A 22,056-nucleotide genomic window follows, 5' to 3' on the forward strand; every position below is an offset into this window, starting at 1 on the left:
GTACGTGGCTCCCACTTTCCCGAGAAGACACCCGAGTGCATCAGACATCGACGAGAAAGAAAACAGGTGTGTGTGTGTGTGTGTGTGTGTGTGTGTGTGTGTGTGTTGCTGAGCACACCCCCTGCTGTTCACTGCTGAGTGCTGCAGTGTGAGATGTTAATGTAGCTCAGCATGCAGTGTGTTCTGCTTTCATAGCAGCTTATAGCAGGAGTGGTTCAGAAGATCTTTTTATATTATAAAACCTAAATGTTATGTAATATCAATAAAAAATACAGAAATAAATAATTGTATTCTAAATGTTATCAACACTTTACCAAAGTAAATAACAGGATGAGACTTTACCTATAAATAATTTATTTTGTCTAGAATATTTAATATTTATCTGTTTTTGGTTTTATTATCATTTTACTAAGTAAACAGATTATTATATCATTATAGATTATATATGCTTTACAAAGTGCAGCAAGTTCCACATGATCAAACTCCACGTTTTTAAGCAAGCCACACACACACACACCAGAGCACTGTACCTCTGTGTGTGTGTGTACATGCCATGGTCCTACTGTAGTCTCTGGTTCTCAGGGACTCAGCGGCTAGTCTGGTGCGCAGTGGTTCTTACACACGGAGACGCTGGGAGGAAGATCTGAAGAACAACGACACAACCTCCTTGAACCGAACATCCAGCTACCAACGCAGGTTAGCCTTTATCTAGAACCGACTTCAACCCGACATTTATCTAGAACCAGCTAAGCCCAGCTTTTGTTTAAACCCAAGTGCAGCCTGTCCTTTATCTAGAACCGAGCTCAGCTCTGCCTTTATCTAGAACCCAGTTCAGGCCTGCGTTCATCTAGATCTGAGCTCAGCCAGGCCTTTATTTAAAACCGAGTGCAGACTGGCCTTTATCTAGAACCAAACTTGGCTCTATCGTTATCTAGAACCAAGCTTAGCGCCGCCTTTATCTAGATCTGAGCTCAGGTCCTCCTTTTATCTCGAACCAAGCTCAGGCCCTCCTTCATGTAGAAACAAGCTTATGTCCTCCTTTTATCTAGAACCAAGCTCAGCTCCACTTCTGTGTAGAAATGAGTTGACCCTGGCCTTTTATCTAGAATAGGAAGCAAATGTGTTCTATAGAACCAGAGCTTTTAGTCTAGTCTCTGTCTAAAATCATCTAGAACCATCTTGACTGCAGACCCTCAGTCGTGTTAATCGGACCATGTCTGAAATAGCCACTGGACACATTAGTCTGGAGATGGAGGTGGATTTCTCTTCATTTGGAAACTTTTCCATCCTTTTTTTCCCCTAACAAAACCATTTAATCTGTTGAATCATTAGAATATGAAACATTCATAATTCTCTTTAATGATAAGATCGTTCATAACTAATAGCCCTACATCAAACCATCCTAGGCTACACTAACATTAAATGCTATTCTGTAAACAGTTAATAGCATTCTAAAGCTAGCCTTTGTTCCACTGCTCACTGCTTATGCAGTCATTTTGTAATATTTTAACAGTGCTGTGCATGTGCTTATGTTTTTAATGTCTGACTCTGTGCATGAATTGATGAAGATGTCTACCTGTCCTTCATCAGCTGCACTTCCACACCTGGATTCAGGTGGTATTTTTAGAAAGTGTGTGTTTGGGGGGGGCAGTGGGAATACAGACAGAACAGAGGGTGTACTGAGAAGACAAAAAAGACAAGAGAAGGATACTGGAAGGACAGAGGTTTAGAGGAAACTAGGGCTGTACCGGAAGGACTGAAGAAACAGGGGGATAATCCAATGACTACCAGAACTAAAGGGATTATTTAAGGACTATACAAACTAGCTGGATACTAGCAGGGCAGGGGGAACTTGAGGAAAAACTGGAAGGACAGTATACAAGAAGGATGGACAGAACTAGGTGGATAATAAAATGAAGGTGGGATCTAAAGTCAATCCTGGAAGTACGGAAGGTACTAGGGGAATACTGGAAGACAATGGAAACTTGATGGAATACTGGATGGAGAGAAGGAACCAGGGGAATGCTGGAAGGAGAGAAGGAAATAGAAGGAATGCTACAAGGAAGGAACTAGGGGAATACTGGAAGGAGAGAAGGAACTAGAGGCAATACTGGATGGAGAGAAGGAACTAGTGGGAATACTGAAAAGACAGAATGAATTAACAGAACACTGGTAGGACAGTGGGTACATGAGGGAATCTTGAAAGGACGAAGGAGGATAGCAGGAACTTGTTTGGGGGGGGGTACTAGAAGGATACTGGGATCTTGAAGGATACTGGAAGGGCAGCTTACCCTGTGTATGTACTGTGGGAAGAGTGGAAATAAGTGGATACTGTGCGGGTAGTTAGAGCTATGAGGGATATCCCAGAAGGGCAGTGGGAACTAGGAGATACCAGATTGATTGTGAAATCCTGTGAGCATAGTGTTCTCTGATTTTCTTGTGTAATGTCTCCTGGTCAAGTAAGAGAACATAACCTGGTCTGCTATTTGTACATGCTCTTCAGGTATGTAGTGTGTGACCTGGCATGGAGCTCTTGATCCTTAGCGATTAGAAGAACCCAAGGATCACGTTTGTGCCAATACTTGCACTACCAAGAAGGGGAGCTGTTTTCTCAGTTATCAAACACCCTCTTGATATAATAATCACTGCTTAGCCCCACACTCAGAATGATAGGACACATCTGTAGGTGTGTATGTGTGTGTGTATATGTGTGTCTTCACGTCTTGCTAACAGTCACGCACTCTACAGCACGTCACACACTTTAACACTCGGCCGAAGCAGCAGCTCTCGCGATCTTCCTGCAAAATCATCTTCGGCTTCCAGTCTGGATCCTAACAGCACTAAAGCCTCATCGTCCTACTACCAGTACAGCATACACCGCAGGTACACACACACTCACACACACACCCTCATATACACCTTTCTCTCTATCTTTATTACTGTAAGTGTGTTTCCATGCAAATGCTTCACTAAATCTGTCAATAAATTTGCCAAAAGAAAGCCATCAATGGTCTGTGGACAAAAGAATGTATTTCCAGGCTTTTAGAAGATGTTCAGTATATCCTCTATGCACCATTACTGCACCCTTTGCTGTAGTCTAAATGGAGGCACATGTTCTTACCCAAAACCCCTGCAGTTATTTGGGTCAATCACAGTAAAGGGGTTTGTAGAGGGTTTAATGTTAATCCCAGTAACACAGGATACTGCAAGGACTGCAGGAACTAGTGGGATACTACTTGGATGCCAGGATACTTATAGGGCAGTGGGAACCGAGGGGATCCTGAAAGGGCAGTTGCGATTAAAGGAATACTGGAAGGACAGCAGGAACTAGAAAAAGAATTGGTAAAAAGAAAATCTAGTGGAAATTCAGAAGGACAATAGGACCTAGAGGAATATTGGATGGGCTGCATAACCTAGAGGGATATAGGAGGACAGTGGGTACTACTAGGATGTAGGAAGGATAGTGGGGACTGGTGTGAAATTGGAAGTGTAGTTGGGACTGGTGGGATATCTGAGGGATAGTGGGGACTGGTGGGATATAGGGAGGATAGTGAGGACTGGTGGGATATAGGAAGTGTAGTGAGGACTGGTGGGATATAGGAAGGATAGTGGGGACTGGTGGGATATAGGGAGGATAGTGGGGACTGGTGGGATATAGGGAGGATAGTGGGGACTGGTGTGAAATTGGAAGTGTAGTTGGGACTGGTGGGATATCTGAAGGATAGTGGGGACTGGTGGGATATAGGGAGGATAGTGAGGACTGGTGGTATATAGGGAGGATAGTGAGGACTGGTGGGATATAGGGAGGAAGGTGGGGACTGGTGGGATATAGGGAGGATAGTGAGGACTGGTGGGATATCTGAAGGATAGTGGGGACTGGTGGGATATAGGGAGGATAGTGGGGACTGGTGGGATATAGGGAGGATAGTGGGGACTGGTGGGATATTGGAAGGGTAGTGGGGACTGGTGGGATATAGGAAGGATAGTGGGGACTGGTGGGATATAGGAAGGATAGTGAGGACTGGTGGGATATAGGGAGGATAGTGGGGACTGGTGGGATATTGGAAGGATAGTGGGGACTGGTGGGATATAGGAAGGATAGTGGGGACTGGTGGGATATAGGGAGGATAGTGGGGACTGGTGGGATATAGGAAGGATAGTGGGGACTGGTGGGATATAGGAAGGATAGTGAGGACTGGTGGGATAGTGGGGACTGGTGGGATATAGGGAGGATAGTGGGGACTGGTGTGAAATCTGAAGGATAGTGGGGACTGGTGGGATATAGGAAGGATAGTGGGGACTGGTGGGATATAGGGAGGATAGTGAGGACTGGTGGGATATAGGAAGGATAGTGGGGACTGGTGTGAAATTGGAAGTGTAGTTGGGACTGGTGGGATATCTGAAGGATAGTGGGGACTGGTGGGATATAGGGAGGATAGTGGGGACTGGTGGGATATCTGAAGGATAGTGGGGACTGGTGGGATATAGGAAGGATAGTGGGGACTGGTGGGATATAGGGAGGATAGTGAGGACTGGTGGTATATAGGGAGGATAGTGAGGACTGGTGGGATATAGGGAGGAAGGTGGGGACTGGTGGGATATAGGGAGGATAGTGAGGACTGGTGGGATATCTGAAGGATAGTGGGGACTGGTGGGATATAGGGAGGATAGTGGGGACTGGTGGGATATAGGGAGGATAGTGGGGACTGGTGGGATATTGGAAGGGTAGTGGGGACTGGTGGGATATAGGAAGGATAGTGGGGACTGGTGGGATATAGGAAGGATAGTGAGGACTGGTGGGATATAGGGAGGATAGTGGGGACTGGTGGGATATTGGAAGGATAGTGAGGACTGGTGGGATATAGGAAGGATAGTGGGGACTGGTGGGATATAGGGAGGATAGTGGGGACTGGTGGGATATAGGAAGGATAGTGGGGACTGGTGGGATATAGGAAGGATAGTGAGGACTGGTGGGATATAGGAAGGATAGTGGGGACTGGTGGGATATAGGGAGGATAGTGGGGACTGGTGGGATATAGGAAGGATAGTGGGGACTGGTGGGATATAGGAAGGATAGTGAGGACTGGTGGGATAGTGGGGACTGGTGGGATATAGGGAGGATAGTGGGGACTGGTGTGAAATCTGAAGGATAGTGGGGACTGGTGGGATATAGGAAGGATAGTGGGGACTGGTGGGATATAGGGAGGATAGTGAGGACTGGTGGGATATAGGAAGGATAGTGGGGACTGGTGTGAAATTGGAAGTGTAGTTGGGACTGGTGGGATATCTGAAGGATAGTGGGGACTGGTGGGATATAGGGAGGATAGTGGGGACTGGTGGGATATCTGAAGGATAGTGGGGACTGGTGGGATATAGGAAGGATAGTGAGGACTGGTGGGATATAGGAAGGATAGTGGGGACTGGTGGGATATAGGAAGGATAGTGGGGACTGGTGGGATATAGGAAGGATAGTGGGGACTGGTGGGATATCTGGAGGATAGTGGGGACTGGTGGGATATAGGGAGGATAGTGGGGACTGGTGGGATATAGGAAGGATAGTGGGGACTGGTGGGATATAGGAAGGATAGTGGGGACTGGTGAGATATAGGAAGGATAGTGGGGACTGGTGGGATATAGGGAGGATAGTGGGGACTGGTGTGAAATTGGAAGTGTAGTTGGGACTGGTGGGATATCTGAAGGATAGTGGGGACTGGTGGGATATAGGGAGGATAGTGGGGACTGGTGGGATATCTGAAGGATAGTGGGGACTGGTGGGATATAGGAAGGATAGTGAGGACTGGTGGGATATAGGAAGGATAGTGGGGACTGGTGGGATATAGGAAGGATAGTGGGGACTGGTGGGATATAGGAAGGATAGTGGGGACTGGTGGGATATCTGGAGGATAGTGAGGACTGGTGGGATATAGGGAGGATAGTGGGGACTGGTGGGATATAGGAAGGATAGTGAGGACTGGTGGGATATAGGAAGGATAGTGGGGACTGGTGGGATATAGGAAGGATAGTGGGGACTGGTGGGATATAGGGAGGATGGTGGGGACTGGTGTGAAATTGGAAGTGTAGTTGGGACTGGTGGGATATCTGAAGGATAGTGAGGACTGGTGGGATATAGGGAGGATAGTGAGGACTGGTGGGATATAGGGAGGATAGTGAGGACTGGTGGGATATAGGAAGGATAGTGGGGACTGGTGGGATATAGGAAGGATAGTGGGGACTGGTGGGATATAGGAAGGATAGTGGGGACTGGTGTGAAATTGGAAGTGTAGTTGGGACTGGTGGGATATCTGAAGGATAGTGGGGACTGGTGGGATATAGGGAGGATGGTGGGGACTGGTGGGATATCTGAAGGATAGTGGGGACTGGTGGGATATAGGAAGGATAGTGAGGACTGGTGGGATATAGGAAGGATAGTGGGGACTGGTGGGATATAGGAAGGATAGTGGGGACTGGTGGGATATCTGGAGGATAGTGGGGACTGGTGGGATATAGGGAGGATAGTGGGGACTGGTGGGATATAGGGAGGATAGTGGGGACTGGTGGGATATAGGAAGGATAGTGGGGACTGGTGAGATATAGGAAGGATAGTGGGGACTGGTGTGAAATTGGAAGTGTAGTTGGGACTGGTGGGATATCTGAAGGATAGTGGGGACTGGTGGGATATAGGGAGGATAGTGGGGACTGGTGGGATATCTGAAGGATAGTGGGGACTGGTGGGATATAGGAAGGATAGTGGGGACTGGTGGGATATAGGAAGGATAGTGGGGACTGGTGGGATATCTGGAGGATAGTGAGGACTGGTGGGATATAGGGAGGATAGTGGGGACTGGTGGGATATAGGGAGGATAGTGGGGACTGGTGGGATATAGGAAGGATAGTGGGGACTGGTGGGATATAGGAAGGATAGTGGGGACTGGTGAGATATAGGAAGGATAGTGAGGACTGGTGGGATAGTGGGGACTGGTGGGATATAGGGAGGATAGTGGGGACTGGTGTGAAATTGGAAGTGTAGTTGGGACTGGTGGGATATCTGAAGGATAGTGAGGACTGGTGGGATATAGGGAGGATAGTGGGGACTGGTGGGATATCTGAAGGATAGTGAGGACTGGTGGGATATCTGAAGGATAGTGAGGACTGGTGGGATATCTGAAGGATAGTGAGGACTGGTGGGATATAGGAAGGATAGTGGGGACTGGTGGGATATAGGAAGGATAGTGGGGACTGGTGGGATATAGGGAGGATAGTGAGGACTGGTGGGATATAGGAAGGATAGTGAGGACTGGTGGGATATAGGGAGGATAGTGAGGACTGGTGGGATATAGGGAGGATAGTGAGGACTGGTGGGATATAGGGAGGATAGTGAGGACTGGTGGGATATAGGGAGGATAGTGAGGACTGGTGGGATATAGGGAGGATAGTGAGGACTGGTGGGATATAGGGAGGATAGTGAGGACTGGTGGGATATAGGGAGGATAGTGAGGACTGGTGGGATATAGGGAGGATAGTGAGGACTGGTGGGATATAGGAAGGATAGTGAGGACTGGTGGGATATAGGAAGGATAGTGAGGACTGGTGGGAAGGATAGCCATGACAGCCAATGACAAATGGATGGAAATACACACTGTTACACACAAACACACACTCTCACTGCATCATATGGCTCCTGCTGTGTTTTTGTGTTTGGAGAAGATGTTTGTGTTTGCTGTGTGTTGCATTATTTATGTGATGTCTGTTAAACATCATTCATGCGTTTCATTTACAGCCACAGGAGTGTTTTTTTAACGTCCTAACGGGGGGTATACATGTGTATGGATTGTGTTAATCGTCTGTGTGTGTTTAGTGGATCGTTTGGAAGGAGGCAAGACGACCCTGTGAGCTCCACTTCCTCTACTGTTACCACGACGACAAGCTCCACCTCCACTACCACGATTACCTCACCTACAAGTCACCGCAGTGTGTCCAGGTATACACACACACACACTTATTAGTGTTATGTAATTTTCATCTTTAGAGTATCTTTAGAGTGTTTAGGTTTTCTGTATTTTTGTGTTTGAAACTGTTTGTCAGAGAGAGTCATCACTGGTGTGTATTATTCTGTGTTTTAGCTGGCATGCTGTTCCTCTCCAACTCATTCTTAATCCATTTTGACAGGCTGGAAAACAAAATACAGATTAGATGATTAAATACACCAAGAACACACATAATAATAATAATATACATGGATCTATGCTGTTTTAAGATTGTTACCTATTTTAATGTTTTAAGTTTGCTTTATAATGATTAATTTGGAATATAGTGATTTTAAAGTATATAAAACTTTCAGTGAGGACAAAAGTAATGGCACCCTGTTAAAGGAGTGGTTGTATGTCTCCGTGGTAGTGGATGTGCTGCAGTAGGCGAGCTGCATTACTGGAGGAAGCGCTCTTTCATTGTCCAGTCGTCGTTATGTCATGAACATGGTTCACTTTAACGCCGTTATGTGGGCGTGTCTAATACTAAATCAGCCGTGCCACGACTTTTGCTTGCGTTAGACCTTTAGTTTGTATTGGCCATGAAATCATTCACACTCAGCATGATCCACCTTCCAGAATGTTCTTCTAAGATTTCTTTTTGAAGAAAGAATATTGAGATTTATTTTCTACAGAAAAGTAGGAAAATTTTGTGTATGTTTCTCATCTACCTGGTTAAAGAGTTGTACATGATCCACAGGTATTGGTCCGAGGATGGTGCTGAGAAAGAGAAGGAATCGGCGACTGTAATCCCCACCATCAACACTGCAGCCACCACAACTACCACCACCACACACACTACTGCAGGAGACGGCAGAGAGAGACGCAGGTACGCTCATAAACACACACACTTCTGCTCTCCTTAGGAGGGAAATTAAAATTTGAAGTGAACCTAATGTCTGTGTTTATAGATCATACCTCACTCCTGTGCGTGATGAGGAGTCCGAGTCCCAGAGGAAAGCTCGATCTCGACAGGCCAGGCAGTCCAGAAGGTCCACACAGGTACTCCTCTGTCTCAACACCTCTGTTTATAGATGTACTTATGATAGATTTGCTTATATTTACTCCACATCTGTGCTCTTTTTCAGGGTGTGACCTTAACTGACCTCCAGGAGGCGGAGAAGACCATCGGACGCAACCGTCCGACACGGTCCCGAGAGGAGGAGAAGGAAAGGGAAGAGAAGGAGAAGCAGGACAAGGAGAAGCAAGAGGAGAAGAAGGAGGCGGAGCCGAAGGAGGACGACTATCGATCGCGCTATCGCTTCGAGGAGGTGAGGAGGAGCTACTTTTAAGTACTGGAAATACTTTTAAGAAATGCATGTTCAACGAATATGCAAATAGGAAATGTGTCCCAAACCATAAAGTCACCTGCTTCATTTGCATACTGGAATCTGATTGGCTGTTAAATTTTATGATCCAGTTTATTACATCAGAACTGTGTTTTCTGGAGATTTCCAGGTTTTTTCTGTAAATAACATGTACACTCAACACATGTGGTCACATTTTACACAGATTATTCTAAATAAAATAATAAATAATTCATAAAGTAATAATCATGTATATAATCATTTATAAATAATAAATAATTGCATAAATAAATATGTAGCTCATTTGCAGGAATAGGACAGACGTCTAACTCTGTGTGTGTGTGTGTGTAGCGTTACCGCACCCCTTCCTTGAGCTCGTCCTCTTCCACTACTGTGCCCTCGTCCTCCATAACTTCATCACTCTACACTTCCTCTTCCTCGCTGAACCGCCCTGACAGTCTGACCGGGATCACGCCCAGCTACAGGAGCTCTGTCCGCGACACTGAGAAAGGTAACACGCTAAAAACACGGCTTAAACACGAGACCAGAGCCGAGTGTATAAAATCTAATCTCCACTGAGTGAGAGAACCTACAGTATATTAATCTGTCTCTTCATCCTCCAGCAGGTCACTCGCATCCACAACACACACTGCATTTATTTTGGCATCAGAACCTGTTTCTCTGAAAGTGTTTGCCACGTCATGTGGCTCGGGTATGATCAGTGTTATATGGTGTGTGTGTGTGTCATAGATAAGAAAGAAGAGGAAAAGGAGGGAGAGGATAAAACTCAGCCTCGCTCTATACGTGATCGCAGACGTCCTCGAGAGAAACGACGCTCTACAGGAGTCCCATTCTGGACCCAAGATGTACAGATACCTACACACACACACACACACACACACACACCTCCATGTTTTGTTAAAGTATAAAAGCACTAAAGCTGTATGGTGTGTTTCAGAGCGATGAGAATGATCCAGAACAGCACTCGGACTCTGAGGAAGGGAGCACTAAAGCAGAACCTCAGGTACTCATCATGTAGCATTCACACTGAGACCAGGACTAATCTACAGTCAGGGGTCTAAAGACTAGAACTAACCAAGGTCTTAATACTGGGTCTAACCAAGAGTCAGTGCTCTAAAACCTGATACCAAGAGTTAGTGCTCTATAGACTGGACTGATGAGTCAGAGGTTTAAATACTGGGACTGTCCATGTATCACAACCTTAAATACAGGATTAACCAAGAGTTAGAGCATCAAATACTGAGTCTAAATGAAAGTCATGGGTCTAAAGACTAGAGCTAGCTGATTGAGGTCTAAAGACTAGAGCTAGCTGATTCAGTTAATAAAGTCTGGGAGATTCCTCCCATCATCTGTTATCTTGTCTGTAGTTAATGTGTGAAGGCAGGGTCAGGGATTCTTTCTACACCTGGATTATATTAATTATTGATGATCTCTGTTCTTTGTTCCACAGAGTGAAAGACTCTCGAGGTATGTGACCACACACACCAGTGACCGCTTCTACCTGATTATTTCTTGTTATCTTGGGAAGAATATTTATTTTTTCTGAACTGGATAAAAACGATGATATTCCCACGTATCTTGTCTCCTCAGAAACGACGGCTTGTCCTCCGGTTCGTCCTTCACTGACCGTTACGAGCACAGAGAGAGCCGCCGGCCGTACTCGCGCCTCGACCGGGACGACAGCACTGACTACAAGAAGGTACCGTCCATTTATTTATTTATTTTTCTCTCCCCCAAGAAGTGGGTGTGGCTTCGTAAAGTATACAGGAAAGAGTAGAACAGGAAGTGTGTGTGTATTCAGCAAAGAAATCAGAGAAAAGGAATTCTAGTGCAAATTATGGAGACGTAAATGGGCCGGAAGGGTGTGGAGGTAGGAAATCCTCAATCAAACACACACACACACACACACACACACACACACCAGGAGATAGCATAGCATATACCAGCCAGCAACACTAAACTCAGCTTCTCAGGAAAGGATGTGTTTCTGTGTGTGTGTGTGTGTGTGTGTAGCTTTATGAACAGATCCAAGCTGAAAATGAGAAGCTGAAATCTCAGTTACGCGACACACATCTGGAGCTGGATGATCTGAAGCGGCAGCTGGAGAGGGCCACACAGGTGAGGGGTTTACAGGTGAGAGGGGTTTCAGGTGGGACGGGTTTACAGGTTGGAGGGGATTTCAAGTGGGAGGGGTTTACAGGTGGGAGGGGTTTACAGGTGCAGGGGGTTCTCAGGTGAATAGGGGGTTACAGGTGAGACTGGTTCTCAAGTGAGAGGGGGTTTCAGGTGGGAGGGGTTTACAGGTGGGAGGGGTTTACAGGTGGGAGGGGTTTACAGGTGAGAGGGGTTCAGATGAAGAGGGGTTTACAGGGGAGGGGGTTACAGGTGGGAGGGGGTTACAGGTGGGAGGGGTTTACAGGTGGGAGGGGTTTACAGGTGAAGAGGGGTTTACAGGGGAGGGGGTTACAGGTGGGAGAGGTTTACAGGTGGGAGGGGTTTACAGGTGGGAGGGGTTTACAGGTGAAGAGGGGTTTACAGGGGAGGGGGTTACAGGTGGGAGAGGTTTACAGGTGGGAGGGGTTTACAGGTGAAGAGGGGTTTACAGGGGAGGGGGTTACAGGTGGGAGAGGTTTACAGGTGGGAGGGGTTTACAGGAGGGAGGGGTTTACAGGTGGGAGGGGTTCAGATGAAGAGGGGTTTAGAGGGGAGGGGGTTACAGGTGGGAGAGGTTTACAGGTGGGAGGGGTTTACAGGTGGGAGGGGTTTACAGGTGAGAGGGGTTTACAGGTGAGAGGGGTTTACAGGTGGGAGGGGTTTACAGGTGGGAGGGGGTTACAGGTGGGGCGGGTTACAGGTGGGCGGGGGGTTACGGGTGAGGAGGGGGTTACAGGTGAGGAGGGGGTTACAGGTGGGAGGGGGTTACAGGTGGGAGGGGTTTATCTGATCTTTTAAAAGTAAATAAATAGATAACATTTATTTTATTTTATTTGCTTTGCTCTGCGCTACATTCATAAACACACACTTTCTTTTTAACTCACTTTCAGTCTAAATCCACATTACTGATGAGTTTATGGTGTGTGTCTGTCTGTGTGTCTGTCTGTGTGTGTGTCTGTCTGCGTGTGTGTCTGTCTGCGTGTGTGTCTGTCTGCGTGTGTGTCTGTCTGCGTGTGTGTCTGTCTGCGTGTGTGTCTGTCTGCGTGTGTCTGTCTGCGTGTGTGTGTGTTTACAGAGACAGGAGCGCTTTGCTGATAGATCACAGCTGGAGATGGAGAAAAGGGTAAACACTTTACACACACATTATTCTGTTTAACACAAAAATACGTGTGTGTGTGTGTGTGTGTGTGTGTGTGTGTGAGACCCATAACTCCTTCCACTGGTTTATGTCTGAAGGTTGCTCCCAGGTCTCAGTACCGGCTCGGTGCTTTTGGTAACGTCCAAATAAATTAACTTTATCGTTAGCTCTGCTACTGGCCGTTCCACACGCCTGACACTGCCGAGAAAGGGGGCGGGGTCAGCTCTATCAGCCAATCACCAAAGCCCTGCCTTACACGTGTGGTTTTGTGTTTGAGTCACCTTTAGACGTGTGTGTGTGTTGTAAATTTTCACTGTGTTTTGCCGTTTATTTATTGTGTGTGTGTGTGTGTGTGTGTGGGGCTTTGATTTTTCACACAGAAGCTTGTGTTGTGCTTTTCACATTCACCTCTGTGTGTTTTTCCCCACGTGTGCATCTGTTCCTACCTGTGTGAGTGTGTGTGTGAGTGTACTTGTACATATTTGTGTACAGTTCTGTGTGTGTGTTGGTTTGTGTGAGAGTATTTGTGTGCATGTGTGTACTTACGTGTGAGTTTGAGTGTGTGCGAGTGTACTTTCTTGACAGTGCATATGAGTGTGTGTGTGAGTGTACTTACATGAAGGTGTGTGCGAGTGTACTTTCATGAAGGTGTTTGTGTGTGTGTGCACGAGTGTACTTTCATGAAGGTGTTTGTGTGTGTGCGAGTGTACTTTCATGAAGGTGTTTGTGTGTGTGCGAGTGTACTTTCATGGTGTTTGTGTGTGTGCGAGTGTACTTTCATGGTGTTTGTGTGTGTGCGAGTGTACTTTCATGGTGTTTGTGTGTGTGCGAGTGTACTTTCATGAAGGTGTGTGTGTGTGTGTGCACGAGTGTACTTTCATGAAGGTGTGTGTGCGAGTGTACTTTCATGGTGTGTGTATGCGAATGTACTTTCATGAAGGTGTGTGTGTGTGCGAGTGTACTTTCATGGTGTGTGTATGCGAATGTACTTTCATGAAGGTGTGTGTGTGCGCGAGTGTACTTTCATGAAGGTGTGTGTGTGCAAGTGTACTTTCATGAAGGTGTGTGTGAGTGTACTTTCATGAAGGTGTGCGAGTGTACTTTCATGAATGTGTGCGAGTGTACTTTCATGGTGTGTGTGTATGCGAATGTACTTTCATGAAGGTGTGTGTGTGTGCGAGTGTACTTTCATGAAGGTGTGTGTGTGTGTGTGCACGAGTGTACTTTCATGAAGGTGTGTGTGTGTGTGCGAGTGTACTTTCATGAAGGTGTTTGTGTGTGTGCGAGTGTACTTTCATGAAGGTGTTTGTGTGTGCACGAGTGTACTTTCATGGTGTTTGTGTGTGTGCGAGTGTACTTTCATGAATGTGTTTGTGTGTGTGCGAGTGTACTTTCATGAAGGTGTGTGTGTGTGTGCGAGTGTACTTTCATGAAGGTGTTTGTGTGTGTGCGAGTGTACTTTCATGGTGTTTGTGTGTGCGAGTGTACTTTCATGAAGGTGTGTGTGTGTGTGCACGAGTGTACTTTCATGAAGGTGTGTGTGTGTGTGCGAGTGTACTTTCATGAAGGTGTGTGTGTGTGTGCGAGTGTACTTTCATGAAGGTGTGTGTGTGTGTGCACGAGTGTACTTTCATGAAGGTGTGTGTGTGTGTGCGAGTGTACTTTCATGAAGGTGTGTGTGTGTGTGCGAGTGTACTTTCATGAAGGTGTTTGTGTGTGTGCGAGTGTACTTTCATGAAGGTGTGTGTGTGTGCATGAGTGTACTTTCATGAAGGTGTTTGTGTGTGCGAGTGTACTTTCATGGTGTGTGTATGCGAATGTACTTTCATGAAGGTGTGTGTGTGTGTGCACGAGTGTACTTTCATGAAGGTGTGTGTGTGTGTGCATTAGTGTACTTTCATGAAGGTGTGTGTGTGTGTGCATTAGTGTACTTTCATGAAGGTGTGTGTGTGTGTGCACGAGTGTACTTTCATGAAGGTGTTTGTGTGCGCGAGTGTACTTTCATGAAGGTGTGTGTGTGTGCATGAGTGTACTTTCATGAAGGTGTGTGTGTGTGCATGAGTGTACTTTCATGAAGGTGTGTGTGTGTGCATGAGTGTACTTTCATGAAGGTGTGTGTGTGCGCGAGTGTACTTTCATGAAGGTGTGTGTGTGTGCATGAGTGTACTTTCATGAAGGTGTGTGTGTGTGCATGAGTGTACTTTCATGAAGGTGTTTGTGTGTGCGAGTGTACTTTCATGGTGTGTGTATGCGAATGTACTTTCATGAAGGTTTGTGTGTGCGCGAGTGTACTTTCATGAAGGTGTGCGAGTGTACTTTCATGAATGTGTGCGAGTGTACTTTCATGAATGTGTGCGAGTGTACTTTCATGAATGTGTGCGAGTGTACTTTCATGAATGTGTGCGAGTGTACTTTCATGGTGTGTGTGTATGCGAATGTACTTTCATGAAGGTGTGTGTGTGCGCGAGTGTACTTTCATGAAGGTGTGTGTGTGCGCGAGTGTACTTTCATGAAGGTGTGTGTGTGCAAGTGTACTTTCATGAAGGTGTGTGTGTGAGTGTACTTTCATGAAGGTGTGCGAGTGTACTTTCATGAATGTGTGCGAGTGTACTTTCATGAATGTGTGCGAGTGTACTTTCATGGTGTGTGTATGCGAATGTACTTTCATGAAGGTGTGTGTGCGCGAGTGTACTTTCATGAAGGTGTGTGTGCGAGTGTACTTTCATGAAGGTGTGTGTGCGAGTGTACTTTCATGAAGGTGTGTGTGCGAGTGTACTTTCATGAAGGTGTGTGTGTGCGCGAGTGTACTTTCATGAAGGTGTGTGTGCGCGCGAGTGTACTTTCATGAATGTGTGTGTGCGAGCGAGTGTACTTTCATGAATGTGTGTGTGCGCGAGTGTACTTTCATGAATGTGTGCGCGCGAGTGTACTTTCATGAAGGTGTGTGTGCGAGTGTACTTTCATGAATGTGTGTGTGCGCGCGAGTGTACTTTCATGAATGTGTGCGCGCGCGAGTGTACTTTCATGAAGGTGTGTGTGTGCGAGTGTACTTTCATGAAGGTGTGTGTGCGCGCGAGTGTACTTTCATGAAGGTGTGTGTGCGTGCGAGTGTACTTTCATGAAGGTGTGTGTGCGCGCGAGTGTACTTTCATGAAGGTGTGTGTGCGAGCGAGTGTACTTTCATGGTGTGTGTGTGCGAGTGTACTTTCATGGTGTGTGTGCGCGCGCGAGTGTACTTTCATGAATGTGTGTGTGCGCGAGCGAGTGTACTTTCATGAAGGTGTGTGTGTGTGCGAGCGAGTGTACTTTCATGAAGGTGTGTGTGCGAGTGTACTTTCATGAATGTGTGTGTGCGCGAGTGTACTTTCATGAGTGTGTGTGCGCGCGAGTGTACTTTCATGAATGTGTGTGCGCGCGAGTGTACTTTCATGAATGTGTGTGTGCGCGCGAGTGTACTTTCATGAATGTGTGTGCGCGCGAGTGTACTTTCATGAAGGTGTGCGCGAGTGTACTTTCATGAAGGTGTGTGCGCGAGTGTACTTTCATGAAGGTGTGCGCGCGAGTGTACTTTCATGAAGGTGTGTGCGCGAGTGTACTTTCATGAATGTGTGTGTGTGCGCGAGTGTACTTTCATGAATGTGTGCGCGCGCGCGAGTGTACTTTCATGAAGGTGTGTGTGCGCGCGAGTGTACTTTCATGAAGGTGTGTGTGTGTGCGAGTGTACTTTCATGAAGGTGTGCGTGTGTGTGTGCGAGTGTACTTTCATGAAGGTGTGTGTGCGAGTGTACTTTCATGAAGGTGTGCGTGTGTGTGTGCGAGTGTACTTTCATGAAGGTGTGTGTGTGCGAGTGTACTTTCATGAAGGTGTGTGTGTGCGAGTGTACTTTCATGAAGGTGTGTGTGCGCATGAGTGTACTTTCATGAAGGTGTGTGTGCGCGAGTGTACTTTCATGAAGGTGTGTGTGCGCGAGTGTACTTTCATGAAGGTGTGTGTGCGCGAGTGTACTTTCATGAAGGTGTGTGTGCGAGTGTACTTTCATGAAGGTGTGTGTGCGAGTGTACTTTCATGAAGGTGTGTGTGCGAGTGTACTTTCATGAAGGTGTGTGTGTGCATGAGTGTACTTTCATGAAGGTGTGTGTGCGAGTGTACTTTCATGAAGGTGTGTGTGTGCATGAGTGTACTTTCATGAAGGTGTGTGTGCGCGAGTGTACTTTCATGAAGGTGTGTGTGCGCGAGTGTACTTTCATGAAGGTGTGTGTGCGAGTGTACTTTCATGAAGGTGTGTGTGCGAGTGTACTTTCATGAAGGTGTGTGTGCGAGTGTACTTTCATGAAGGTGTGTGTGTGCGAGTGTACTTTCATGAAGGTGTGTGTGTGTGTGCACGAGTGTACTTTCATGAAGGTGTGTGTGCGAGTGTACTTTCATGAAGGTGTGTGTGCGAGTGTACTTTCATGGTGTGTGTGCGAGTGTACTTTCATGAAGGTGTGTGCGAGTGTACTTTCATGAAGGTGTGTGTGCGAGTGTACTTTCATGAAGGTGTGTGTGCGAGTGTACTTTCATGAAGGTGTGTGTGCGAGTGTACTTTCATGAAGGTGTGTGTGTGTGCGAGTGTACTTTCATGAAGGTGTGTGTGTGTGCGCGAGTGTACTTTCATGAAGGTGTGTGTGTGTGTGCGAGTGTACTTTCATGAAGGTGTGTGTGTGTGCGAGTGTACTTTCATGAAGGTGTGTGTGTGTGTGCGCGAGTGTACTTTCATGAAGGTGTGTGTGCGAGTGTACTTTCATGAAGGTGTGTGTGCGAGTGTACTTTCATGAAGGTGTGTGTGCGAGTGTACTTTCATGAAGGTGTGTGTGTGTGTGTGTGCGAGTGTACTTTCATGAAGGTGTGTGTGTGTGTGCGAGTGTACTTTCATGAAGGTGTGTGTGTGTGCGCGAGTGTACTTTCATGAAGGTGTGTGTGTGTGTGCACGAGTGTACTTTCATGGTGTGTGTGTGTGCATGAGTGTACTTTCATGAAGGTGTGTGTGTGTGTGCGAGTGTACTTTCATGAAGGTGTGTGTGCACGAGTGTACTTTCATGAAGGTGTGTGTGTGCGAGTGTACTTTCATGAAGGTGTGTGTGTGTGTGTGCGCGAGTGTACTTTCATGAATGTGTGTGTGTGTGCGAGTGTACTTTCATGAATGTGTGTGTGTGTGCGAGTGTACTTTCATGAAGGTGTGTGTGTGTGTGTGCGCGAGTGTACTTTCATGAAGGTGTGTGCACGAGTGTACTTTCATGAATGTGTGCGAGTGTACTTTCATGAATGTGTGTGTGTGTGCGAGTGTACTTTCATGAATGTGTGTGTGCGCGCGCGCGAGTGTACTTTCATGAAGGTGTGTGTGTGTGTGTGTGTGCGCGAGTGTACTTTCATGAAGGTGTGTGTGTGTGTGCGAGTGTACTTTCATGAATGTGTGTGTGTGTGCGCGAGTGTACTTTCATGAAGGTGTGTGTGTGTATTAACATGCAGGTTGTTTATTCCACTTACAAAAACATTTCGTTCCCACAGGAACGACGAGCTCTAGAAAGAAAGATCTCTGAGATGGAGGAGGAACTTAAGGTACACACACACACACACACACACACACACACACACACACTGTGTGTCTTGCACACACTGACTGGTATAACCTGAAACAACTTTAAAACACTTTAGTGTCCTTATGTAAAACTGGTTAGTTTTATTTATTTTGGGGGGGGGTGTGCGTGTGTGCGTGTGTGTGTGTGTGTGTTTCCATACAATTATAACCCAAGCCTGATTTTATGATGATGACGGTCACTACAGTGTGAGTTGTGTATTTAATATGGACAATGGACAGATAAAATGAAGGGAGAAAGAAAGGAAAGAAGAATAAAAACCTGAGAGGAGAGAGAGAACAGGTGGTCAGATCGTTAGGGATCCAAGCACTGCTGTCCACTCAACATTCAACTCATTTGCATACTATGGGAAACTGACCACTAACCTCAGAAGGTCAAATAATTATCGACACCATGTTAGTTTTTGTAAACAGCATGGCCGCCACATGCCAATCAGCCGAACTGGGGCGGAGCTGGGGTTTAGTTAACACCCATGACTGATGATGGGTTTTCTCAGATTTGTATAAAACTTGGTTCAGGAATTCTGCATGTTGTGGGGGTGTGGTCACAGAAAGGGGGCGTGGCTACACTGTTACAGTTTGACCGGAACCTTAAGTTCAGTGCGTGTGAAAAGTGCTTGGACCCCTGAAATCGCTTCTCTCACCTTTTAGTTCTTCATTTTTCTTTTACCAAAACATCAGAACAAAGAAAGTATTAAAGGAAAATATGTTTGGGGTGGGTGTGGGGGTGTGTGTGTGGGGGTGTGTGTGTGGGGGTGTGGGGGTGTGGGGGTGTGGGTGTGTGTGTGTGTAATGACACTTGTTTAAACCAAAGCCCCATGAGTGTTAGTGTTACACATCTCTCTTTGATCTCACATTCTTTCCTCTTTCATGTTGTTACCGCTTGTTTCTGTTGCTCTAATCTCTCTCTCTCTCTCTCTCTCTTTCATATTTCTCTTTCTTTTCCTGTTTTTTCCCTCTGCTTTTTCCTTTTCCTGTCTGTCCCTCTTTTTCCTTTCCTCCTTCTCTACTCATCTCCACTCCCCCCCCACCCCTCACCCCCCCCTTCTCCTCTTTGTGTGTGTGTGTGTGTGTGTGTGTGTGTGTGTGTGTGTGTGTGTGTAGAACCTCCCGGAGATAAAGCAGGTTCAGGCTCTGAGGCAGTATAATGAGCGATTGCAGGCGGAGAACAGAGCTTTGGCCCGCGTTCTCTGCAAACTGCCTGCTGCTGATCTATAAGCCCCGCCCACTCCATTTACATGTCCCATTTTGGCTCCACCCTCTCCTGTAGACAGGCAGGTGTTGCCTGCTGTTGCTCCTCCCCTTTTTCCAGAATTGTCCTGCATTTGTTTAAGCGAGTTTTACAGTGAGATTATTACTGAGAAATCTCTCGCAAGTCTCTCTCCTCATTCATTACAGCGCAAATAATTACCAATAATTTCAGTAAAAATATTTAGATAAATTATATTTTATTCAGTAATATGATGAATACACAATACACTGGGGTGTTCATAGGGGTTACATCACGACATTGATATATGATGAGATCTTTGTACATTTTGAAAATGTACAATAAAACTAATTAAAAAATAAATTAATAATTAAAATGATTACAAACGGATTGAATGGAAATTATATATATATATATATATATATATATATATATATTTTTTTTTTTTTTTTTTCATTGTTAAATATATAGTTTTGCATAATGTCCTAAAAAAATATAATAATTAAAATAATATAATAAAATAATAATACAATCATTAAAATATAATAAAAATAATACATAATTAAAAATGATTTGTAAATAATATAATTTTAAAAAATTTAAATATTTTAAAGGAAAAAAGTAAAAGTAACATGTCTATTAACGGTTTATTAAACTCAAGTATATAACATTATTAAACAAATTAATTGTATTTAATAAATAAATACGTTAAATAAATGCAAATATCCTATTATGACATGTTTATTAATATATTATTAAATATAATTGATATGAATGATAAACTGGAGGATAGCAGGATGTGTTGTCTCTGAGCCGCAGGTGTAGTGTAGTGTACTGTAGTGTAGTGTACTGTAGTGTAGTGTACTGTAGTGTACTGTAGTGTAGTGTAGTGTACTGTAGTGTACTGTAGTGTAGTGTAGTGTACTGTACTGTAGTGTAGTGTACTGTAGTGTACTGTAGTGTACTGTAGTGTACTGTAGTGTAGTGTAGTGTACTGTACTGTAGTGTACTGTAGTGTAGTGTAGTGTACTGTACTGTAGTGTACTGTAGTGTAGTGTAGTGTAGTGTACTGTAGTGTACTGTAGTGTAGTGTAGTGTACTGTAGTGTACTGTAGTGTAGTGTAGTGTACTGTAGTGTACTGTAGTGTAGTGTAGTGTACTGTACTGTAGTGTACTGTAGTGTAGTGTAGTGTACTGTACTGTAGTGTACTGTAGTGTAGTGTAGTGTAGTGTACTGTACTGTAGTGTACTGTACTGTAGTGTACTGTAGTGTACTGTAGTGTACTGTAGTGTAGTGTACTGTAGTGTACTGTAGTGTAGTGTAGTGTAGTGTAGTGTACTGTAGTGTACTGTACTGTAGTGTACTGTAGTGTACTGTACTGTAGTGTACTGTAGTGTACTGTACTGTAGTGTAGTGTACTGTAGTGTACTGTACTGTAGTGTACTGTACTGTAGTGTACTGTACTGTAGTGTACTGTAGTGTACTGTACTGTAGTGTACTGTAGTGTACTGTACTGTAGTGTAGTGTACTGTAGTGTACTGTAGTGTACTGTAGTGTAGTGTACTGTAGTGTAGTGTACTGTAGTGTACTGTAGTGTAGTGTAGTGTACTGTAGTGTAGTGTAGTGTAGTGTACTGTAGTGTACTGTAGTGTACTGTAGTGTAGTGTACTGTAGTGTACTGTACTGTAGTGTACTGTAGTGTACTGTACTGTAGTGTACTGTACTGTAGTGTAGTGTACTGTAGTGTACTGTAGTGTACTGTACTGTAGTGTACTGTACTGTAGTGTACTGTAGTGTACTGTACTGTAGTGTACTGTAGTGTACTGTACTGTAGTGTAGTGTACTGTAGTGTAGTGTACTGTAGTGTACTGTACTGTAGTGTAGTGTAGTGTACTGTAGTGTAGTGTAGTGTACTGTAGTGTACTGTACTGTAGTGTACTGTACTGTAGTGTACTGTACTGTAGTGTAGAGTACTGTAGTGTAGAGTACTGTAGTGTACTGTACTGTACTGTAGTGTACTGTACTGTAGTGTACTGTAGTGTAGTGTACTGTACTGTACTGTAGTGTAGTGTACTGTAGTGTAGTGTACTGTAGTGTAGTGTACTGTAGTGTACTGTACTGTAGTGTACTGTACTGTACTGTAGTGTACTGTACTGTACTGTAGTGTACTGTACTGTACTGTAGTGTACTGTAGTGTAGTGTACTGTACTGTAGTGTACTGTACTGTAGTGTACTGTACTGTACTGTAGTGTAGTGTACTGTAGTGTACTGTAGTGTACTGTACTGTAGTGTACTGTAGTGTACTGTAGTGTACTGTAGTGTACTGTAGTGTAGTGTACTGTAGTGTAGTGTACTGTACTGTAGTGTACTGTAGTGTAGTGTACTGTAGTGTAGTGTACTGTACTGTAGTGTACTGTAGTGTACTGTAGTGTACTGTACTGTAGTGTACTGTACTGTAGTGTACTGTACTGTAGTGTAGTGTACTGTAGTGTACTGTAGTGTACTGTAGTGTAGTGTACTGTAGTGTACTGTACTGTAGTGTAGTGTACTGTAGTGTACTGTAGTGTA

At 45.2% G+C, this 22,056-nt stretch overlaps 1 protein-coding gene across 10 annotated transcripts in view; it reads left to right on the plus strand.

The window, feature by feature from the left end:
• ppp1r12a (protein phosphatase 1, regulatory subunit 12A) overlaps nucleotides 1–22,056 on the plus strand; it is an 85,689-nt gene that overhangs the window by 57,854 nt on the left and 5,779 nt on the right. The window contains exons 11-26 of one of the 10 annotated variants that reach the window (XM_058417118.1): nucleotides 1–66; nucleotides 583–696; nucleotides 2,749–2,883; nucleotides 7,856–7,978; nucleotides 8,725–8,853; nucleotides 8,936–9,026; nucleotides 9,113–9,295; nucleotides 9,683–9,842; nucleotides 10,082–10,197; nucleotides 10,290–10,355; nucleotides 10,803–10,819; nucleotides 10,943–11,051; nucleotides 11,366–11,485; nucleotides 12,582–12,629; nucleotides 12,743–12,779; nucleotides 18,190–18,240. The exon at nucleotides 1–66 is cut by the window's left edge and continues 20 nt beyond it. In XM_058417118.1, the coding sequence (XP_058273101.1) occupies nucleotides 1–66; nucleotides 583–696; nucleotides 2,749–2,883; nucleotides 7,856–7,978; nucleotides 8,725–8,853; nucleotides 8,936–9,026; nucleotides 9,113–9,295; nucleotides 9,683–9,842; nucleotides 10,082–10,197; nucleotides 10,290–10,355; nucleotides 10,803–10,819; nucleotides 10,943–11,051; nucleotides 11,366–11,485; nucleotides 12,582–12,629; nucleotides 12,743–12,779; nucleotides 18,190–18,221 (1,546 nt within the window). In that variant the 3' untranslated portion in view covers nucleotides 18,222–18,240. Of the gene's footprint in view, nucleotides 67–582; nucleotides 697–2,748; nucleotides 2,884–7,855; nucleotides 7,979–8,724; nucleotides 8,854–8,935; nucleotides 9,027–9,112; nucleotides 9,296–9,682; nucleotides 9,843–10,081; nucleotides 10,198–10,289; nucleotides 10,356–10,802; nucleotides 10,820–10,942; nucleotides 11,052–11,365; nucleotides 11,486–12,581; nucleotides 12,630–12,742; nucleotides 12,780–18,189; nucleotides 18,241–19,381; nucleotides 19,703–22,056 lie in introns of those variants that run through there. The other 9 variants (XM_058417119.1, XM_058417112.1, XM_058417113.1 and 6 more) reach the window with 9 other exon arrangements.

This window comes from Hemibagrus wyckioides, linkage group LG19, assembly GCF_019097595.1.
Source record: "Hemibagrus wyckioides isolate EC202008001 linkage group LG19, SWU_Hwy_1.0, whole genome shotgun sequence".
Classification (NCBI taxonomy): domain Eukaryota; kingdom Metazoa; phylum Chordata; class Actinopteri; order Siluriformes; family Bagridae; genus Hemibagrus; species Hemibagrus wyckioides.